The sequence below is a fragment of the Sphaerodactylus townsendi genome, linkage group LG15 (assembly GCF_021028975.2).
Source record: "Sphaerodactylus townsendi isolate TG3544 linkage group LG15, MPM_Stown_v2.3, whole genome shotgun sequence".
Taxonomy (NCBI): Eukaryota; Metazoa; Chordata; class Lepidosauria; order Squamata; family Sphaerodactylidae; genus Sphaerodactylus; species Sphaerodactylus townsendi.
Genome location: NC_059439.1, coordinates 28,047,769 through 28,070,333, shown reverse-complemented (window position 1 = coordinate 28,070,333; position 22,565 = coordinate 28,047,769). Strand labels below are relative to the sequence as shown.

Sequence of the window (22,565 nt, the reverse complement as noted above, 5' to 3'; positions counted from 1 at the left end):
GTCATCTGATAGGAGGTCTTTGATTGTGTGTTCTTGCATTGCAGGGGGTTTAGCAGACCAGGTGCTTAGCAGACCAGGTGCTCAGGAGCAGCAGCAGCAGAAGGCCATTGCTTTCATCTCCTGCATGTGAGTTCCCAAAGGCACCTGGTGGGCCACTGCGAGTAGCAGAGTGCTGGACTAGATGGACTCTGTTCTGATCCAGCAGGCTAGCTCTTATGTTGTTATGGGGTTGGGCTTGATGGCCCTTGGGGTCTCTTCCAACTCTTCTATGATTCTATGAAACTACTTAGCATGTGTGACTTGCTGCCTCAAATGATCGGGCACATTCGTGGAAGGTAGGTCCACGATGGCTATTCGCTTCAATGGCTCGATGGAACCTCCGGGTTCAGGAGCAGTGTATCTCTGAATACCAGTTGAGGAGAGACAGCCTCGCTCCAGCACCAGCTCCGAGGAGGCAGTGCCGGTGCCTGGGTGTGTTTTCCCCCTTTCCAGCAAGACACCTTCAGGCCTTTGCAGCCAGGATCCAAGCAGAGGTGGCGGAAAGATGCGGCTGGTGAAGCAGGGCAGGGAGGCCCAACTGCCATCTAGGAGAAAAAGAGTTGCCTGGCAACCTTGTAGTGCCGTGAGGCTGGGAGTGGCATGGGTGGGGCTTAATCGCTGCCCCTCCTGGCTTGCTGGTTCCCAGTTGCCGGGAATTAAAAGTCAAACTGGAAAATCCAGGCCAGTGTGTTGAAGGATGAAAAGATGCTGCCGTTGTGGCGTTTCTTAGTTTGAAGCCGCTTTCTAATCCCCTTGTTGTCATAACAGCCGGGAAATTGGATTGCCGCTCCTTAGAACAGGGGTGTCCTACTCTCTGGCCCTCCAGATATTCAGGGACTACAATTCCCATCAGCCCTTTCTGGTGCATGATGGGAATTGTAGTCCATGGGTGCATGATGGGAATTGTAGTCCATGGGGGCTTGACACGCCTCTGAAGATGCCAGCCATAGATGTGGGCGAAACATTAGGAGCAAAAACGACCAGACCACAGCCACACCACCTGGAAAATCCACAACAACGAGACAAAATGGCAGAAAGCTGTTTGGAGCCCAGAGATCTCCCAGAAATATGGCCGATTACGAGATCCTTTCCCTTCCTCTCCCCATAACATACATCTTGTGAAGCAGGTGGGGCTGAGAGAGTCCTGAGAGAACTGTCACTAGCTCAAGGTCACCCAGCAGGAATGTAGGAGTGCGGAAACACATTTGGTCCACCAGATAAGCCTCCACAGCTCAAGTGGCAGAGCAGGGAATCAAACCCAGTTCTTTATATTAGAATCCACGCTGGCTCTCATCCAATATTTCAAAAAATATATACAATTTTTTCATCCAAAAGAGAAAACCGGGTCAGTGAGAAGGTGCGCAGCAACCTGGATTGTTCCCCTGGGCTCCAATCCAACGCGTGTGAACGGGAAACCAGAAAACCGGGTTCCTTTACCACGACTGGAAACCGTTATATATTTGCTGTGCGGAAGGGGCCTACGACCCCCGTCCCCGGAAAAGTCTAGATCAGCAGGCCTTGCAGAGAAGAACAGAGCCCATGCCCCGGTTTACGGGATGCTGCTGCTCCGCAGTCGCACCCTGCGTGCGAACGTTCTCGAGCTGCGCTTCTAGAATCCGAATCTATTCCCGTAGGGTGCACTTCCCGAGACTGGCCACCAGGGGTCCCCCCTGTGCCCTATTCAGACCTTCTCCTCCCTTTCCTTTCCACGTGGTTGTAGATGGCCGCGCCCGCAACCTGCCTGCAAGAGCTTTGCGTGCTGTAGGGGTGAGTGGGGTAGAAATGTCGATCTGGGGGGTGAGGATCATCAGGGAGAAGCAACGAGCAGAAATGACCAGAGGGTGGGAGAAAGGAGGAAAATCTCACTAGGGAAATAGGATCTTGCTGGGGTTAGAGAAGGCCGGTGGGGGGGGGGGGGAGTTCCTTTGGGGTGGGGAGAAACCTCGAACAGACCAAGGTGCTGCCAGGACAGCAACTCTTTTTATGCAGGTAAATACAGGAAGGGAGAAAGCGATGGAGGAGAAAGTGGGGGCACTCCTAACGCCCCCCCCCCCACTACCTGTTAATCGCAGGGCTTATCAGGAGCTGCTCTTTTTCTCTAAACCTTAAAAAGAAAACCACCTGATTGGGATCCTACCTGTCCTTCCAGGAAGTGAGGTCAGCTGGTTTTTCTCCGCCCTATTTTGCCCCCAGGTGATGAGCGAGGGTCTAATTTAAAAGCCCCTGGTTAAGAGTCATTTGTCCATGTGGTGTTGCATGAGATCTAGCCTCTTGTCAAAACCAGGTCCATACATAGGGTGAAGACCCAGGTTCAAAACAAATGCTTGATGGTCTGCCTGGCCAATTGTGTTCTCTCAGAACGGCCTGCCTCCAAGGATTGTCGTTGTGGGGACACCGTGGAAGAGGAGAGAATGATGCGAAAAGCATCATTGGGGAGAAAAACGGGGCTTAAATATCTAATTAAAGAATTACTGGAGAGATGCAGCCCAAGCTGAGGTTGCTTGGGTGTTTTGCTGTTGTGCCCAAAGAGCCCAATGAAAGGAAATATTGGATGAGTGTAGTTCTGAGTGAGTCACTCTTTTAAATCGGGCCGAGGTGAAGCTACAAGAAAGAGCTTGGCTGTCTCAAAGTGCTTGTGACCTCCAGAGATGTAGAGGCGAAATATTTGGCTGTTGTGGGTTTTTCCAGGCTGTGTGGCCACGGTCTGGTAGTTTTTGCACCTAACATTTCACCTGCATCGACGACCCGGGCCCTGCGAGACATGCCTCTGAAGACGCCAGCTGTGGATGCAGGTGAAACGTTGGGAGAAAAAACTACCAGACCACGGCCACACGGCTCGGAAAACCCAGAACAGCCTCTGGCAAAGCCCTTAGCTGAACCCACAGTGCCAAAGAGAAGAAGGAAAGTTTATATTCCATTTTTCTGTCCTGTAAGTGTGGAAACATCGGGTTCAGCAGATAAGCCTCTGCCACTCAGGTGGAGGAGTGGGGAATCAAACCCGGTTCTCCAGATTAGAATCCACCTGCTCTTAACCACTACACCACATTGCTTTTGGTAAGCATGGGTAATAGGCAGGCCATAGGAAACAGGAAGCCAGAATTTGTAAGTTCTCTTAAGTGGGAGAAAGTTAGAGGGCAAACCTTTTAGATCTTCTTGTTAGTAAAGTATGTAATCTTGAGAAGATTAGGGGGGGGGGATATGAAGCCAGAATCCCTTGGTTTTCGGGTGGGTGGGTGGGTGCGTTAATGTGGGGCAGATCAGCTGATTTTTAAAAAAGTTCTTTCTGATCATTCATTTCCTTTGTGTGTTTCCCTTGAAGCATCGTGAATTGTCCCCTAACGGGAACGGCAGTCCCCAGCCATGGCTGAAGGGGGCGCTGGTGGGAACCAGCCTCCGCGGGAACACCCCCACAGCCTTCAGGGCTTGCTGCAGATGGCGGTCACGGCAGGAAGCGCTGAGCCGGCTTCATTGGAGCCCATGTCTGAGGAGGTACGTGGCTCCGCCCAGTGGGAGGGGCAGCGATGTGAAATAGTTGTCTCTAGAGTGCTGTGTGTGAAAATGTGCATCTGAGACATCTGTTTCCTTGCAATCAAGCAGTTGTGTGTGGGGGTGGGGGGTGGGGTGCCAGTTAGTTAAATCTAAAATTTGGGGGCACCGTCTCTGTGGCTTGCTTGTAAGAGCAAGTCTGGCGTGTGCAGAATGTCAAATCCAAAAAGAAGATCAACACAGCAAAACTCACAATAAAAAAGCACAATCTATCTGATCAACATCTGTATAACTGGCACAAGAAAAGGAAGAAAAAAATGTAAATGTTATATACTTATGTGTATATATATATGTGTATATATATATGTATATTTATATATGTGTGTGTATATATATGTGTGTATATGTATATATATACACACAATACTACAACATGTGTGTATATGTATATATGTATATATGTGTGTATACAAGTACTACAACATGTGTGTATATGTATATATGTGTGTATACTATTATTATTATTATTATTATTATTATTATTATTATTATTATTATTATTTTATTCGGCTTAATAGACCGCCCAACCCCCGAAGGGCTCTGGGCGGTGCACAATGAGACACAAAACAAATTACTGTGGATAAATGCTCATCTAAGTACTACAATGTGTGTGTATATGTATATATGTATATATGTGTGTGTATACATATGTGTGTGTATGTGTATATATATATATATACAAGTACTACAACAATTCCCACCAACAAGAAATACAACCATGTGAACCAGTGCAACTTAATAAAAGTGAATAGGTACAATAAAACCTCCAACATAACCAATAAATAAATATGAAGGGGTTTTTTTTAATATTGTGAATTATAGTCAGAAATCCAACAGGTAAATATAACATAATTTCCATGTCCGCATGGTTGTATTTCATGTTGGTGGGAATTGTTGTAATACTTGTTATATTACTGAATACATGTTTATATATATCACTTTTATGTTTTTCCTTCCTTTTTTGTGCATACAGACTGTCCCAAGGACACGACTTGGGTCAAAAATGTTAAGGGATGCCCTGAGCATGGGTATTTCCAGATGGAATCTGGACTCTCATCAAGAAGAGGATGGTCTTGTGTTTCAGGGTTATCTGACCTGTGTTTTTTCCCTCTCTCTCCCCCCGTCATTGGTCGGTTTCCCCAGCGGAGGCAGTGGCTGCAGGAGGTGATGGTAGAAGCCTTCAGGGGTCAGCAGAATGAGATAGAACAGATGAAGGAGTGTTTGCGGGTGCTGGAGGCAGAGACCCCCCGAACCGGAAGCCAAGAGAGTCTGGAAGAAACCCTCTCAGACCGGACAAACAGAGAAGAGGCATTGGATCTTCTGGCAGAGTTGTGTGAAAACTTGGATAATGCTGCGGGTACGGAGATGTCCTTATTTGCATGTGTACATGCGCAGGAGAGGGTGTGAAGAGCATGATGGGTAACTGATGCTTGAAGGGTTGCCAAGAAGAGGGGTCATCTTGGAAGTGGGATTGAAAACAGCTTGCGGTAAGATCCTTGGAAGAATTTCGGAAGTGGGGAATTTTTAATGTCTGTTTGAAGTAGGACAAAAAAGCCCTCGTAAAGTTCAGTTTTTTCCTAGCACACAATCTGTTAAAGTGTCTTCTAGATTGGCCTGTGCTGTGTTCATGGACTGAAACTTGCTTTTAATTTGCAAATGCAACACCCCCAATTTGTGGCCTCTCTAAGGCCCCTTCCGCACATGCAGAATAAGGCACTTTCAGTCCACTTTCACAATTGTTTGCAAGTGGATTTTGCTGCTCCGCACAGTAAAATCCAGCTCCAAGTGCTTTGAAAGTGGATTGAAAGTGCGTTATTCTGCACGTACGGAAGGGGCCTAAGATTTGGGTGGCGTACTTTTGCTGTATAGAGCTCACTTTGTGATGTACATGAAGTGTTATGTTCTGTGGGTGGACTGATCAGATATCACGGGTGCATTGTAAACACTGTCACCGCTGTCCAACGTCACAGCAAACTAATTAAACACAGGTTTATCAGCGTTGTGCATAAGCGTAGAATGTTCACTGGGTACGTGGCTGTTAATGCTGAGCCAATAGTTTTGTACGATTCTGCCCCATCCCCCGCTGTCCCCTTTCACCCTCCTGTAGATTTCTGCAAACTGGAAGGGATGCGACTTCTGGCCCACCGCTACTTGGAGCACGAGGAAGGGGAGCTGCGCTGGCGGGCTGCCCACCTGGTGGGCACCTGTGCCCAAAATGTGCCTAAGGTGCAGGAGCAAGCCTTGGCGCTGGGCTGCATGAGGAAGCTTTTGCGGCTGTTGGACCACGATCCCAGCGAGGCCGTCCGGATTAAAGCGCTCTTCGCCATCTCCTGTGAGTCTGGGAACGGCTCCTCTTCCCTCCTTTTGTTTGGCTGGGGGACATGATAGCTGTGTTTAAATCTTTGAAGGGATGTCGTGTTGAAGAGGGAGCAAACTTATTTTCCTCTGCCTCACAGTGGTGGAGAACCTTTGGCACTCCAGATGTTATGGACTACAATTCCCATCAGCCCCTGCCAGCATGGTCAATTGGCCACGCTGGCAAGGGCTGATGGGAATTGTAGTCCATAACATCTGGAGTGCCAAAGGTTCGCCACCACGGGACTAGGACATGGAGTAAAGGTTTCAAGGTGCAGGAAAAGAGATTCCACCTAAACATCAGGAATAACCTCCTGACAGTAAGGGTTGTTCTACAGTGGAATTCATTACCTCGAAGGGTGGTGGAGTCTTCTTCTTTGGAGGTTTTTAAACAGAGGCTGGATGACCATATGTTGGGAGTGCTTTGATTGTGTGTTCCTGCATGGCAGGGGGTTGGACTTGATGGCCCTTGCGGTCGGAAGAGAGCTACCGTGTTTCCCTGAAAATAATACAGTGTCTTATATTAATTTTTGCTCCCCAAGATGGGCTTTGTCTTATTTTCAGGGGATGTCTTATTTTTCCGCTCCACAGCTGCATGCTCTGGTGTTCTGTTCGACGGGCATTCTTCCAAACAAAAACTTTGCTACGTCTTACTTTTGGGGGATGCTTTATATTTAGCACTTCAGCAAAACCTCTACTACATCTTATTTTCAGAGGATGTCTTATTTTCGGGGAAACGGTATGATTCTCTGATTCATAGATTCTTCTCTATGGCTCATTCCGCACATGCAGAATAATGCACTTTCAAACCGCTTTCAGTGCTCTTTGAAGCTGTGCGGAATAGCAAAATCCACTTGCAAACAGTTGTGAAAGTGGTTTGAAAATGCATTATTTTGCGTGTGCGGAAGGGGCCTATGATTCTATGGAGGGAGGGCTGTTGAGTGAACACACTGCTAAGATGAGGATTTTGACTAAAACTCTCCTTCTTACATGTATGGTTATTTTATTTACTTTTGCAGTATTTCTGTCCCGTCTTTTTGTCCTCCCGAGGACCACCAGGACAACTAACAATGTAAACATGTAGGATAAAATCACATTGTAAAGCCATTAAAATCCGGCCCCTCCCAAATTAAAACCCATTAAAAACACCGTAAAAATATGTAGAAAGACCTCGAAACAGCAGTAAAAATATCGCTCAAGAAGGAGGGATCGCGGAGGGAATGCCAAATGAAACGACAAAGTCTTCACCTGCTTACAGAAGACAGCAACAGAAGGGAACAAATTTACTCCCTGGGGAGAAAAGTCCAGCATTTTGGGGCCATGACCAAGAATGCCCTCCCTACTACCTGGCAGGCATTTAGAAAAGGAACTATAGATCCTTTTCTCGTCCTGTGCAAGGCACAAATCGTGAGTTCTTTATCGCTGGTTGTTACAATTCTTGGAATAGTTAGGCCTCCCTTCCGCACATGCGGAATAATGCACTTTCAATCCACTTTCACAATGCTTTGCAAGTGGATTTTGCAAGTAAAATCCAGCTGCAGAGCGCATTGAAAGTGGATTGAAAGTGCATTATTCCGCATGTGCGGAAGGGGCCTTAGAAGCCATGTTTGTCTGGGGGTTTGTGAAGCACGTTTAACACGTTCAGTGTGAAAAGGTTACACGGCGAGCCTGGGGCGCAAGAGCATTTATTTCCTGACCCTCTTTTCTCTCTGCCGCCAGGCTTGGTGCGAGCTCAAGAAGCCGGCTTGCTGCAGTTCCTGCGCCTGGACGGGTTCTCGGTTCTCATGCGGGCCATGCAGAGCAACGTGCAAAAGCTAAAAGTGAAATCCGCCTTTCTGTTGCAGAACCTTCTGGTCGATCACCCGGAGCAGAAAGGTGAGAAGGGGGGTGGGAGGGGCTTACTCCCTGTGATAGGTACTTTTTTGGAGGACCCACACTGCCTCTTTGATGAATTTGGGGGAACTGCAGCAGTGGCGTAGGAGGTTAAGAGCTCATGTATCTAATCTGGAGGAACCGGGTTTGATTCCCCGCTCTGCCGCCTGAGCTGCAGAGGCTTATCTGGGGAATTCAGATTAGCCTGTACACTCCCACACACGCCAGCTGGCTGACCTTGGGCTAGTCACAGTTCTTCTGAGCTCTCTCAGCCCCACCTACCTCACAGGGTGTTTGTTGTGAGGGGGGAAGGGCAAGGAGATTGTAAGCCCCCTTGAGTCTCCTGCAGGAGAGAAAGGGGGGATATAAATCCAAACTACTCCTCCTCCTCTTCTTCTTCCTCTTCCTCTTCTTCTTCCTCTTCTTCTTCCTCCTCTTCTTCTTCTTTCTCTTCCTCTTCCTCTTCCTCTTCTTCTTCTTCTTCTTCTTCTTTTTCTTCTTCTTCAACTGAGGATTTTAGAGTTAACCGTGCCTGTCTTGCAAGGAATTTGTCGTGGTGCACAAATCTCTTTCTCTCCCCTCCCCCTAAACCAAAATGCAATTGTGGGGTATATTATACTGAAAGGGAGTGAGACGTCCAGAGTCCCTAATTGAATTACCGTGGCTGATTGGAGATTTGGACCAGGTTCTCTTGTTCGACACAGGCACCATGTAGAAGCGAACTGTTCTTAGCAAAATAATAATAAGGCTTTGCCCTTGGAAATATATCTTGGAAACTATATTTTTTGGTTCGTGGGATGCACTGTGGACATGTGCCTGTAACAGATATAGCCAGTGGTGGGATCCAAAAATTTTAGTAACAGGTTCCCATGGTGGTGGGATTCAAACTGTGGCGTAGCGCCAATGGGGCTGGGCGGGGCACGATGGGGGTGTGGCATTCGTGGGCAGGACTGTGGCAAGGACGCAGTCGCTGCGCCGGTCCTTGGGCGGGAAACGAGTGCACGCAGGCGTAGGCTGCCACGCACACCAGTGCACCTCCTGCTAGACTGCTTCAAGTTCTGCGCTACTTCTGAGGGGAGGGGCGTAACTAAGGCAAAAATCATGTGGCAAAATCACCAATTAGTAACCCCCTTTCGGCACACACAAATAATTAGTAACCTACTCTCAGGAACCTGTGAGAACCTGCTGGATCCCACCGCTGGATATAGCCCTCTCTCATCAGAAGAATCTATCATAAAGCACATTGATTGGACGTGGCGGAGGATGGCATGCTTTGAGAAGCCGCCAGCTGAGAAGAGGGGTGGTCCCCCTACCCAGCTCTATTACTAGGCAGGGAGCTTGCTGTTGCCTCCATCTAAATACCCACCTGCCCTTTTCTTGGCTCAGACTGACTGTCTCTCTCCCTTTCCCAGAAACTCTCTGTTCGATGGGAATGGTCCAGCAGCTGGTGGCCCTGATTCGGACGGAACACAGCACTTTCCACGAACACGTCTTGGGAGCCTTGTGCAGGTATTGAGGGGAGGGAGCAGCACGGAGGGGAAGCCGGACCCTGTAGACCCTCTGGATGGAAAGAAAAGTGTTTGCATAAAGTGGGAACCAAGAAGAACTGGATCAGACCAGGTCTATCTAGTCCAGTGGTGGCGAACCTTTGGCACTCAAGATGTTATGGACTACAGTTCCCATCAGCCCATGCCAGCATGGCCAATTGTAGTCCATAACATCTGGAGTGCCAAAGGTTCGCCACCACGGCCCTAGAGGGTCAGCATGGTGTAGTGGTTAAGAGCAGGTGGATTCCAATCCGGAGAACCGGGTTTGATTCTCCACTCCTCCACCTGAGTGGCAGAGGCTTATCTGGGAAACCAGATGTGTTCCCACACTCCTACATTCCTGCTGGGTGACCTTGGGCTAGTCACAGTTCATTCAGAACTCTCTCAGCCCCACCTACCTCACAAGGTGTCTGTTGTGGGGAGAGGAAGGGAAAGGAGTTTGTAAGCCACCTTGAGTCTCCTGTAAGGAGAATGATGGGGTGTACATCCAAACTCTTCTTCAAACGACAGGGTGCGGAGCCAAAGACCCTTTCCTGATGCTTTCCAATCACTGCTTTTCAGACTTGTGCTGCATCTGTGGAGGGAGGTTCCCTTGATTCATGCTGGCTACCGGCCAGTGATGACCCAGTCCTCCGTGAAACTACGTGTGCACGAGATTGCCACTCTTAGGCCCCTTCCGCACACGCAGAATAATGTGTTTTCAAACCACTTTCACAACTGTTTGCAAATGGATTTTGCTATTCCGCACAGCTTCAAAGAGCATTGAAAGCAGTTTGAAAGCGCATTATTCTGCATGTGCGGAAGGAGCCTCTGAAACTGGGAGATGCAGGGGTGATAGGATCAAATTTCTATCAGACAGATGCGGAGAGTGATAAAGAGTCAGGATGCTGGCTGTTAATCTGTATTTCTTGGGAAACGACACAAATTCCTCATTAAAAAGACTGGCACTTAGGCCCCTTCCGCACCCGAAGAATAATGCACTTTCAATCCACTCTCAATGCATTTTGCAGACGGATTTTACTGCGCAGAATAGCAACATCCACTTGCAAACAGTTGTGAAAGTGGGTTGAAAGTGCATTATTCTGCATGTGCGGAAGGGGCCTAAGCAACACCCAATGAAATTGATGAATGGTTGATTCAGGAAAGTGCTGCTTCACACAGCAAACTTGCAGAATTCACAGTCCGGGGTTTAGATTTGCTGCGAGTCAAATCTAGACCCTGGGAAGGGCCTGCTGGTGGAAACAGACCTTACTGGAAACAGACCTTGAAGGACATGATCCCTCGCTTCTTGCCCAGACAAGGATAATTACCAACTATGGATGAGTTCTGCATGCACAAAGTGGCACAATTCCTCTTCTGCTAGCACTTCTACTGGCACAAAGGGTCTTTGAAAACCACTGCAAGCAGAAATTGTAGTGGATAAGAATCCAAGCTGACGGTTCTAGAATTTATTGCTCCCTCTCCACATTTTGAAAGCTGTGGCGTAGGAGATTAAGAGCTCAGGTATCTAATCTGGAGGAACCGGGTTTGATTCCCAGCTCTGCCGCCTGAGCTTGGAGGCTTATCTGGGGAATTCAGATTAGCCTGTACACTCCCACACACGCCAGCTGGGTGACCTTGGGCTAGCCACAGCTTCTCGGAGCTCTCTCAGCCCCACCTACCTCACAGGGTGTTTGTTGTGAGGGGGGAAGGGCAAGGAGATTGTAAGCCCCTTTGAGTCTCCTGCAGGAGAGAAAGGGGGGATATAAATCCAAACTCTTCTCTGCTTCTTCTGTCAATAAGCACAAAGAACAGAGGTTGCCCAGAGCCCCCGCGGATTGGGCGGTATAAAAATCTAAATAATAAATAAATAAAAATAAATAAAGACAACAACTCAGGGTCAGGGCCTGCAAGTCACGGCTGTTCCACCAGGCCTTTTCCAACTAGCCAGCCGGCTTGATCGAACACAGTATAACACCTTTCGGTCTCCGCGGGGAGGGGGATGAAAGAGGGGTGGATGGGGAGGCAGACGAACTTACGTTGATTTTCGCCGCAGCGATTTTTAAATTGTTGGTTAGGATTTATATTTTTAATGTGAACGTTTATAGAATGTTTTAAACTCGTTGTAACCCGCCCAGAGCCCTCCGGGGATTAGGTGGGATATCAATCCAACAAATAAATAAAATAAATATTCTCAGGGATTTGGATTTCGCTGCAAACACTTGATTTGGCCCGTGTAGGATTTCAGAAGATGGGCTCAGGAGGGAAGGAGGGCCTGGGAAACGGGATGAGCTGAGGTAAAACTTTTTCCCTGTTATCTAATCCCCCTTTTCCCTCGGTGGTCCTCGACTTTAGCCTGGTGACAGATTTTCCTCAGGGGGTTCAGGAGTGTCAACAGCCGGATCTGGCGCTTGAGGAACTGTTAAAGGAGCGGTGCCAGCTACTGAAGGAACAGGAAGAGTTTCAGGTAGGCCAGAAATGGGCTCTCTCCAAAGCCTTTGCTATTTTTGGGAAAGCGCTCTGTGTCTTTTGGGACAACCATTGAGTTTTAAGTGCAGGCAGCCCTGAATCAGTAGTAGTTCAAATGAATGGCGTCACCCCTGTGATGTCAGTCTCGCAGCTAATATGGTACAATTTTGATAGGCTGGTGCTTAGGAATGGCCCTAAGGGAGAGCCAATTGCACGGGGCCTCTGTCACGTGGGAGGAGCTTCCTTGCTCCCAGAATTCTCTTCCACCTGCTGGAGCTTCTCGTTGATGGATGATCAGCTTTCTGTAAAGCAGGGGTCTTCAAACTATGGCCCTCCAGATGTTCATGGACTACAATTCCCATCAGCCCCTGCCAGCATGGCCAAGTGGTAGGACTCATGGGAATTGTAGTCTATGAACATCTGGAGGGCCATAGTTTGAAGACCCCTGCTGTAAAGGGTTCCCAGTCTTTCTGCAGTTCCTGTAGGCGGGTCCAGTGTTCCCATTGAAGTAATGGTGTTTTTGGTTTCCGATGCAAAGTTCTGGGGGCTTTCACCATACAGGGATAGGAACATCATACATACATACATACATAAAACCTTTATTAGGCATAAAACGAATATAACAACCAGCATTATCCAGACAGATGTTCCATATATAAAACCACCACAGGTATTATTCCAAGGTTCCTAAAAGGAACCTAGCTACAGAATTTAAAATCACAGAAGAAGAGTTGTTTAGTAGGAATGCCACCTTCCCAGCAACAGAGTATTCCTTAAACTTAGCAGGAAGGAAGGTCAAAAGCCTGGTCCTAGCTTCCTCGTATTTGGGGCAGTTGAGCATTATATGTAGGGATAGGAACATCGTTGGCTTCCGTTCATAGGACAGGGGTCCCCACCATTTTGGAGTGTGCCAGTATCTTTAGAGCTCTGACAAAGGGGGGGTGGGCATAACCACAAAATGGCTACTGCTGGAAGAAGTGGAGCTAAAGGCAACACATCAGAGAATGAGGTTGTGCATAACTATAGCCCCTTCCACACATGCAGAATGATGCACTTTCAATCCACTTTCACAATTGTTTGCAAGTGGATTATGCTGTTCCGCACAGGAAAATCTAGCTGCAAAGTGCATTGAAAGGGGATTGAAAGCGCATGTGCAAAAGGGGTCTATGATAGTAACTCTTCAGTGTTCCAGGCAGAAACCCTGTTTAACCAGATGCCTTTTTAAATGGACATACTTTGTAATAGTTTCCTGCGTACACATAAAATGTATACATGCTGAGCTCACTGGAAAACCCTCATCGGGCAGTATCTGTCTTTCGTTTTGCAGGCATCTAACCAGGCTTTGCATGAGCTGGGGGAAAGCCCCTCTGTGTCCTCCTGCTTGGTGGGTGCCACGTTGGAGACCCCTGCTGTAGAACTGCATGACCCGTGGCAGCTTTCAGTTTTACGCCCCTTCCGCACATGCAGAATGATGCACTTTCAGTCCACTTTCACAACTGGTTGCAAGTGGATTTTGCTCTTCCGCACAGTAAAATCCAGCTGCAAAGGGCATTGAAAGTGGATTGAACGTGCATTATATTCTGCATGTGCGGAAGGGGCCCCGGAGAGGAAGTCCTGGTTGTGGGGGGCTCTGGCCTTCTCCCTCTCTCCCAGTGGATTTGTCTTCTGCTTGAGAAGAAAAGTTATTGGGTGCTGTGTGGTTTCCGGGCTGTATGGCCGTGTTCTAGCAGCATTCTCTCCTGACGTTTCGCCTGCATCTGTGGCTGGCATCCTCAGAGATCCACAGATGCAGGCGAAATGCCAGGAGAGAATGCTGCTAGAACACGGCCATGCAGCCCGGAAACCACACAGCACCCCAGTGATTCCGGCCGTGAAAGCCTTCGACAATACAGAAAAGTTATTCTCTCTTAGGCGATGGCTTCCCATATGCTGCTAGAATTGGTGCTGTAGTCTTCTGTGTGCTACTAATTTCCTGGCATGTGGCCATTCTGATTTTATCCCCCCCCCCCCCGCTTTTTTCTTGATTATCAGGGTGGGGGATACATTCCCTTCTTCTCCCTGTCTGCGGCTCTTGTTGTGTTTACTATCAGCAAATTAGTACCCACTCCTGCTGTTAGCGGTGACAGTTTTCTTCTGAACGCAGCAATTAGAGTGCCCAAAACTTGACAATTAAACAATTGGGCTAATGTGGTAAGTGGAGAGAACGGGGAGCCAGTCTTGCGGTAGGGTTTTAAAACTCTCCCTCATCCTGCCCGCCCACCCTGTTAGGGGGGGAACCACCAAATTCTGTGCAACCTGGAAGTCTATGCAGCAGTGGTGGAATAAATCTAATACTGACAATTGAGAAATGCATGTTCTATTATTCCTAAGTCCCCAGATCCACAGTGATATTCTCTCTCCCCAAAAGAGAGCCAGGTGGCATAGAGGTTAAGAGCAGGTGCACTCTAATCTGGAGAACCGTGTTTGATACCCTGCTCTGCCACTTGAGCTGTGGAGGCTTATCTGGTGAGCCAGATTAGCTTGTGCATTCCAATACATGCCATCTGGGTGACCTTGGGCTAGTCACAGTTCTTCGGAGCTCTCTCAGCCCCACCCACCTCACAGGGTGTTTGTTGTGAGGGGGGAGAAGGGAAAGAAGATTGTAAGCCCCTCTGAGTCTCCTTACAGGAGAGAAAGGGGGGATATAAATCCAAGTCTTCTTCTTTCTATCCTGCCCTTCCAGGACAAATGAAAGGGAGGGCCTGCCCTATCACCATGTCTCTATGGTGTCTTTTCTGCTTTGACTGTCCACCAGAGGGCGCTTAGAGACGACCCAAATACGCAGCCAGGTGGCGTAGTCCAAATATGCTTGCGAAGCCATGTATCTTTTGGATGTTTCGGGCAGCGTTCTGAACAGAAAGCCACCAATGACTCTAAATCCGTATTGACATCCAGTTGGAGTTGTGTAACGGCTCGAGAGGGAACTGAAATGTTTCCCAATTTCTCTGTCTCTCTCCCTCTCAAAAGGAGGAACTGGATTTCTGCGAGACTTTGCTACGCCTCTGCTTCCAAAGCCAACCTGATGAAAACAGCATGGACCGGTAACTTGGCTTCCCAGATCCCCCGTTTTGACGCTGTTGGAAGTCCTCGCTTGCACTTGGAGCCGTTTCAGTTGGACACACTTGATGGAAACGCCCGTGTTTATCCTACGTTCGCTGGAGAACAGGCGGGAGGAACAGAAGACATCTCCGTAACAGGAGACGTCGCTGGTGAACTGAACCGTCGGCAGGAAGACACTTGCATAAGCGGTGGCTGTGTAACATCCTCTTCCTCGCCCTCTAGCGCTGTTCTTTTGCCACCCTCCTGCCTTTTCTGTCCTCGCCCTCACAGTTACAAATAGGTAGCTGAACACCCACAGTTGGGAAGTGAAATCCCCCATGTTTAATTGGTCAATGAAGCCTGTTTCCTACAGATATGTGTCTTTGTCCAAAAAATGAGGTGCTTATCGAGGTGGGGAGGGGACTGTTTGCATTTTTTTTTTGTTTCCTTTATCTGATCTGAAGTTACCGGTGGCACAAGCAGGTGCGCATTAACTGCTCCACAGGTAAACGTGCCGAACTGCTGCTTTCAAGGCGTGCCTAGAGGGAGCCTTGCTCCTAAGTGGAAAGGCTTCGGAGAATGTCAGTGCGAAGGATCCAAGTGTCCTTTTGTGGCTACAAGTTTCTGAGACCACGGGGCTTGGGATCTGTTATTTTCCAAGCCGGAGCACGCAAGATGGACAATGTCCCCTCGTTGACTTCTTTCCGATGGATGTACGCTGGCAGCTTCCACCTTTCCCGCTGTTCTGTTCTGCTGTGCTGTTGCTGTGTTTGCTTACGCCTTGCTTTTAAAAAGGCCAAAAAACCAAAACAAAACACACATTGCTGGTTTGGGTGATGAGTCTGGCACGTTTTGTTGTTCCTGTCAACAGATACTGAACTCTTTATCACGTCCCTCTCTTCTTAGAAAAAGAAATACCAAAGAGGAGATTCTATTGAGCATATATGACTGACTAGAACAGGGGTGAGCAACCTTTACCACCCAAAGAGCCATTTGAACCTGTTTCCCACAGCCCTGCAGATTGACCGAGCCGGAGAGGCGGCCATTCCAACCCCCTCTGCCCGATGGAGCAGGCAGCCACCTGCTCCGTGGGGCAGAGGGGGATGGCAGCTGCAGGGATGATGCGGCTGCTCTGGGGGGACACGCCCATGCTACCCTCCGACCCCCTGGGGTTGGAGGGCAGCATGGGCATGTCCCTCCAGAGCAGCGCTGGAAGGAGAGGTGAGTGGAGGGGACACTAAAAGCGGCGCCCTCACACATGGAGCCGCCTCCGGTTCAGCCCCTCCACTCACCTTTCCTTCCAGCACTGCTCTGGAGGGCTGGAGGGACACGCCCACGCTACCCTCCGACTTCCAGGCCATGTGGAGCCGCAGTATAAGGCTGAAAGAGCCGCAGGTTGCAGACCCCTGGACTAGAAGCACCACAGCCAGTGCTTCCTCCTCTGAGTAGAAAGAGGAGGTTGCTCACTGGCAGAACGCTCCTGCCTTACATGCAGAAGGTTCAATCCCTGGCACATCCGTGTTAAAGATTTGAAAGTAGCAGGACTTGGGGAAAGACTTGACTGTGCCCCAGACTCTAGAGAATCATGATCAGCCAGTGTTGTCAATATTGAGACTGATGTGATCCAAAGCAGGTTCATCTGTGCACATTGTCTGCACCGTTTGCACTCTGCAGAGCAAAAGAGGTTGTTGGGAGGAGGGCCAGTTTTGAACGGCAGAGAACTCTGGTACATCGCAGGCTGCTCATGATCCCCCTCCAAGTTTCAACAGAACTTTGCCATATGATACTGGAAGGGGGAGGAAAATGTTTGAGAAACGAAGTCCAGATTCCCCTGGAAAGTCGGCTGGTTTTTTTGAATCCAAGATTTACTCTCTTCTTCCTGCAACATCCTTAAAACTTGTGATCATCTGGTGCAATTTATTGCCGCTAGAGGTAATCGTTGGCGAAAGAAAACATTTCTTCACACGTTGCATGAATTAGCGAGGGCGCTTGTTGCAAGGCGCGCCGGTCACCAACTTTAGTAGCTTTTTGGAAGGATCTGGCAAGTGCATTGGGAACTATTGTTGTCGTGGCCAGTTCAGTCCTCCAAACCAATGGGAATTGCCCCTCTTCACCAGAAAACACACATTATAAATGAGGGTAGGGGAAACCAGATGTTTGCCACTCACATTAAACTGTTGTGTGGGGAAAGTACTTATTTATCTAGAACTTTGTATTGTTAAAAGTCCTTATCCCAGCTGCCTTTTCCAGGTGTCTAATTAGAGTTGCCGTTTTACAAACATGGAACTGAGGACAGAGTTCATTGCTTGCTGGATCCCATTTATGTAATGTGTGGCTAAACTGGCATTTGGCCTGGACTACATCCATAGATTCATAGAATTGGACGAGACCCCCAAGGGCCATCCAGTCCAACCCCCTGCAATGCAGGAAGACACAATCACAGCACTCCTGGCAGATGGCTATCCACCCTCTTTGGAAACCTCCAAAGAAGGAGACTCCACCACCCGCCGAGGTTGTGCATTCCACTGTTGAACGGCCTTTACTGTCAGGAGGTTTTTCCTGATGTTTAGGTGGAATCTCTTTTCCTTCCCCTTGAACCCATGACTCCTGGTCCTAGTCTCTGGAGCAGCAGAAAACAAGCTTGCTCCCTCACCAACATGGCATCCCTTCAAATATCTAAACATGGCTATCATGTCACCCCTTAACCTTCTCTTCACCAAACTAAACATCCCCAGCTCCCTCAGTCTCTCCTCACAGGGCATGGATTCCAGACCTTTTACCATTTTGGTTGCCCTCCTCTGGCCCTGTAAGTTTATTTACTGTTTGTTTCCTTACTCTCTGTCCCACATTTTTTTCCAATGAAGACCCAAAGCGGCTTACGTTGTTGCCCTCTCCTGTTTTATCATCACAACAACCTTGTGAGGTAGGTTAAGCTGACAGTACGTGTGATTCACCCAGCAAGCTTCCATGGCAGAGTGGGGTTTAGAAGCTGGATTTTCCAGTCCTTAGTCTGAAACGTTAACCGCTGCATCACCCTGCTGATCCCTACTGCCACGTTACTTTGGCCCCTTCCGCACGTGCAGAATAATGCACATTCAATCCACTTTCACAATGATTTGAAAGTGGATTTGGCTATTCTGCACAGTAAAATCCAGCTGCAAAGTGCATTGAAAGTGCATTATTCTGCACGTGCGGAAGGGGCCATAGAGTTAAATGTGACTCATGAATGGATTTGAGCCTTGTCCTTGATATACTTTGCTTTGAAGCAAATTCCTGTTAATACGTCCAGCTGTCACTGTTTCACTCACAATTGTTGCCATTATTGTGGAGTGGCGAGGACTACAGTCACATGCCTTCGACATGGAAGATACTAGGTCTGATCGTGGGCATTCAAAATGGACCTTGGGTTGTGTGAGCTGGGACTTTTCTCTCCCTCAGATCCTGCGGAGAGCTACTGCCAGTGATAATACTGAGCTAGATAGACTGTTAGGCAACTTAGTTGCTTATATACAGGTAATTACACACACACATACACCCACAACATTTTCCACTGAAGCTTTAACAAATGGAAGTATTTGTTGTTGAGAAGGAGATAATGCTCAGTGCGTAGCTGTTCCGGTAGCTTCACGGCTTGAAGGGATAATAAATCGGGGTCCAAAGATTTGACTTCAGCGACGGGCTGGAAAAGTGGATCGATAGCCCTGACTCCAGAAACTGCCATTATAGAGTTGCTTGGATGCCATCAGAACCAGATGGAGGTTGCTTGAAGGGTCGGCAAAATGGCTGCGGATGGTGTCACGCCTCAGGATGCAGCACCCCAGCCTTCGCTGAGATCATTATAACTGGATTATATCAGTCTTGGGTTGGGTCAGTGAAGCTTTCAAGAGGAATGCAGCAAAAACCACCTGTCTTTCTTGTTTTTATGAAGAAGGGCAAGGACCTACAGGTACCCAGACTGGAACTGAACATAAGGAAACAAGTTTTGAATGTGTGAGAACGAAGGCCTGGCCCAAACCGTGTTATGTGAGGGAGTGAAGGTCAACTATAGGGAGGGAGGATCACGGTGGAGAAACAGGTTTGCTTCTTGTGGCGAAGGAATCTTTCCGTTCCTGGCAACGTTAAAGCAACAGTTTCTGGTCACATTGCAGTCAAAAAGGCAGCCAACTACAGCATAGCTGTTATGGGCTACACAGACTTGAGTGTATATGGCCCTTCTTTAATGGACTGAGGCAGAAAGGTACAAAGTAATCAAGGAGGCAGCAGAGCAAACTCCTCTATGTGGCGAACCTTTTTGAGACCGAATGCCCGAATTCCAACCCAAACCCCACTTATTTTTTGCTAAGTGTCAACACAGCAATTTAACCTGCGTTACTCGGGAGTAAGCTCGGTGGTAGTCGGTGGCTTTGCTTTGAAGCAACTGTGCAACTCTTCGAACGGGTGAATCATGACCCTAGGAGGGTTTGCTCAGAAGCAAGCCCCATTGCCAGCAACTGAGCTTACTCCGAGGTAAAGGATCGTGCATGAAAATCAGTGGGGTTTAGCAGCCCTTAACAGGGTTACCTACACTGCTTCCCCAAAACTAGGTCTTAGGTTTAATGCTAATAATCGAGCCCAGCGGCCCAGGCCAGCCTAGATGTATGTGTGACGAACTCTGCTTACGCGTGCCCACATGGAGGGCTCTGAGTGCCACCTATGGTACCCGTGCCATAGGTTCACCACCACTGCTCTATAATGTTTCTCAGCATCTCGCAGATGGTTCTTTGTTGCCTGTTGTCACATACGCAGAAAAACTGTACTCCCACTAGCTTTTTTCAGCTGTCACTCCCAAATCCCATGAAATGTGAGACTGGACTCACAAAGGGTTATACTGGAATCATTTTGTTGGTCATTTAAGGTGTTACTGGACTTCTGTGTTGTTTTGCTGGCACAGATCAACATCGCTACCTATGTAGAATTATTCCCAGAGCACAGATATTGGTATGTCACTCCCATACCATCCCTTATTTCAGTTTATAATAAACCCTTTACCTTGCCTTCTCTGTGTGCCCCCACGCAAGCGGGGCCTTTAAAAAAAAATGGCTGTTTGATGCAAAGGAGACAGTGAGTGGATGTAAAGAGAATTTGTCATTAGCTGGGCACGGGCGAGTAGAATCCCTGAGGCCCCTTCCGCACATGCAGGATAATGCACTTTCAATCCACTTTCACAATTGTTTTCAAGTGGATTTTGCTATTCCACGCAGTAAAATCCAGTTGCAAAGTGCACTGAAAGTGCATAATTCTGCATGTGCGGAAGGGGTCTCAGTGCTTCAGCTGCTTCCACCCCAATCCATTCTATATTGTCAGTTTCAACACCCCGTTTTATCCCACTGTTCCTCTAAAGTGCTTTAGATGTATAATCTTACAAATGTAGGCTGATACATCCTAAGCCAGCATTCCCCAACCACTACACTGCACCAGGTCTGCCTAGAATGTAAGATGTGAAAATGTTCAAAGAAAGTGGGTTTTTTTGGAAGCAGCTCCAGTTTCTAAAGAGGATGGGACTGAAAAAAAAATGCTCTTTACAAAACAAGCTAGGAAACGTCTGCCAAACAGCTGAAAGATACCTGTCCCAAGGGCTAAGCTATTCAAAAATCACTCTTCCTAAAAGCTCAAATGACCAAACTGAGGTTAATGTGTAGTGGCCGCATGAAATGACAATAATGGAACAGAATGGATTTATGCTACTGGAACACGACCATACAACTCGGAAACCCACAACATCCAAGAATGGATTTATATTATTAGAAATTTATATGTGCATAGAAGTCTTAAGTATTATTTGATAAGTATTAAGTAAGGCTCATTCCGCACACGCAGAATAATGCACTTTCAAGCTGCTTTCAGGGCTCTTTGAAGCTGTGCGGAATGGCAAAAACAGTTGTGAAAGCAGCTTGAAAGTGCATTATTTTGCGTGTGCGGAATGAGCCTAAGAGTCAAGATAAGATGTAGATTGTAAATTAGGAAAGAAAACCATAAACCATAAATGATAAACTAAGATAGAATATAAAGATAGCATTAGAAAAGTTATACCACAAAGTGTTTAGTGGCCATAATAACAAGAGTAACTGAAAAAGACACCACATTTCTAACTAATCAACTTTCTTGCTGGCAGCTTCCCCCATTGTCCACATTAAATATGTGCGGAGTTAACCTTTAAATCTGAAGCAAGAAACAACGCCGCGCCTGCGCATTAGTTTTCCTTTTTCTGGTCAAAGGAGTTTAACCCAAACAAGCGTATGCAACCTAAGGCGAATGTGCGCCTGCGCAACTAGATCCCTCCGACCCTCTATCGGCGAAAAGCCGAATCCAAGAACAAGGGTGGCTTAACGCATGCGCAATTGTGTTCCAAAGCGGTAACTAAAGCCCGAGCGTACGGCCCGCGTACGCGCTTGCGTTAGCTCGTCCCATTCGCGAGAAGCAGGAGAGGGAGGAGCCGAGAGGAGAGGGCAGCGGCAGGGTGAGGAGCATGGCGCAGGCGCACTTGCCTCGGTTGGTTCCGGCATTCGGGTAAGGGCGGGGAGGTGGGAGGAGGAGAGTGGCAGCAGTCGCAGCAGGTCGGCCGCCGGAGCGGCGCGCAGGGGATTGTGGGATCGCAGCGGTGGAGAGCGAGGAAAAAAAAAAAAAGTGACGGGCGAGCGCGAGCGACACCCCCGCGAGCGAGGGAGGGGGCTCGAGCCCGGTGAGAGCGGGTGGGGGTGGGTGGGAGAGGGGAGGGACGGGGGCGCGCGCGCGCGCGCGAGATCGGGGAGTTCTGTGGGAAGGAAGCTGCCGCCATTTTAGAGCTCCCTGTGGGAGACCCCCCGTGTCCCCCTCCCCACTTGCCGTGACCTCCTCCCCCCTATTTAGTTTCTGTCATGTTTCCTCTCCCCCCGCCCCGCCCCCTGATTCCTTTCGAGGTCTTCCTTTCCTGTCAGGTAACATAGTAATCTCTCTCTCCCCCCCCCTTTGAATTTAACAGTTTCCTATTCCAATGCCCCCTCCGCACGTGCAGAATAATGCACTTTCAATCCCCTTTCAATGCGCTTTGCAGCTGGATTTTACTGTGCGGAATAGCCAAGCCCACTTGCAAACAGTTGTGAAAGTGGATTGAAAGTGCGTTATTCTGCACGTGTGGAAAGGGGCCCAAGTGTCCGGATTCGAGGCTTCTTAAATTCGGATTTTCGCTTCTGCCCACAGTTCAGAGGGAAGGGTTCAATGCTGGCATCTGGAGTGGCAGAGAAAGAAACCAGTGGAGAAAAATGGGTGTTTAAAAACCCTGCTGGGCTCTTTAAATGGAACTCTTGCCACCACCACCCCTCGTCCCTGTTATAGGCTCTTTCAGCACATGCAGAATAATGCACTTTCAAACTGCTTTCAGTGCTCTTTGAAGCTGTGCGGAATAGCAAAATCCACTTGCAAACAGTTGTGAAAGTGGTTTGAAAACGCATTATTCTGCGTGTGCAGAAGGGGCCATAGTTATAGCCTGATCCTCAGGTGCTCAGGTTTTGATTTTGGTGATTGTCTGGAAAGGACAGGCCGTGGCTTTAATGCATATTGGTATCAATATTGGATGGAAGCAGTGGTGGGATTCAGCAGGTTCGCACCACTTCGGCAAAACTGGTTGTTAAAATGGTGCTTGTAAACAGCCAGTTGTTAAAATTA

The 22,565-nt window shown here is 48.3% G+C and overlaps 2 protein-coding genes across 3 annotated transcripts in view; both read left to right on the top strand.

The window, feature by feature from the left end:
* Nucleotides 1–1,704: 1,704 nt before the first annotated feature.
* HSPBP1 (HSPA (Hsp70) binding protein 1) lies at nucleotides 1,705–15,704 on the top strand. The gene is made up of 8 exons (XM_048518321.1): nucleotides 1,705–1,806; nucleotides 3,359–3,528; nucleotides 4,729–4,942; nucleotides 5,693–5,917; nucleotides 7,660–7,815; nucleotides 9,225–9,321; nucleotides 11,694–11,805; nucleotides 14,814–15,704. Exons 2-8 carry the CDS (start codon nucleotides 3,400–3,402, stop codon nucleotides 14,889–14,891), a joined length of 1,011 nt encoding a protein of 336 aa, XP_048374278.1. The 5' UTR covers nucleotides 1,705–1,806; nucleotides 3,359–3,399; the 3' UTR covers nucleotides 14,892–15,704.
* Nucleotides 15,705–21,427: 5,723 nt separating this feature from the next.
* Nucleotides 21,428–22,565, top strand: part of PPP6R1 (protein phosphatase 6 regulatory subunit 1) — a 49,922-nt gene continuing 48,784 nt past the window's right edge. For both annotated transcript variants that reach the window (XM_048517296.1, XM_048517295.1), the window contains exon 1: nucleotides 21,428–21,603. The gene's annotated coding sequence lies outside the window, so the exon portion shown is untranslated. The remainder of the gene's footprint in view (nucleotides 21,604–22,565) is intronic.

Coding starts and splice junctions, on each gene's coding strand:
- HSPBP1 (XM_048518321.1), top strand. CDS start 3,400: ATGGCTGAAGGGGGCGCTGGTGGGAACCAGCCTCCGCGGGAACACCCC. Junction 3,529..4,728: donor TGGAGCCCATGTCTGAGGAG/GTACGTGGCTCC, acceptor CGGTTTCCCCAG/CGGAGGCAGTGGCTGCAGGA. Junction 4,943..5,692: donor AAACTTGGATAATGCTGCGG/GTACGGAGATGT, acceptor ACCCTCCTGTAG/ATTTCTGCAAACTGGAAGGG.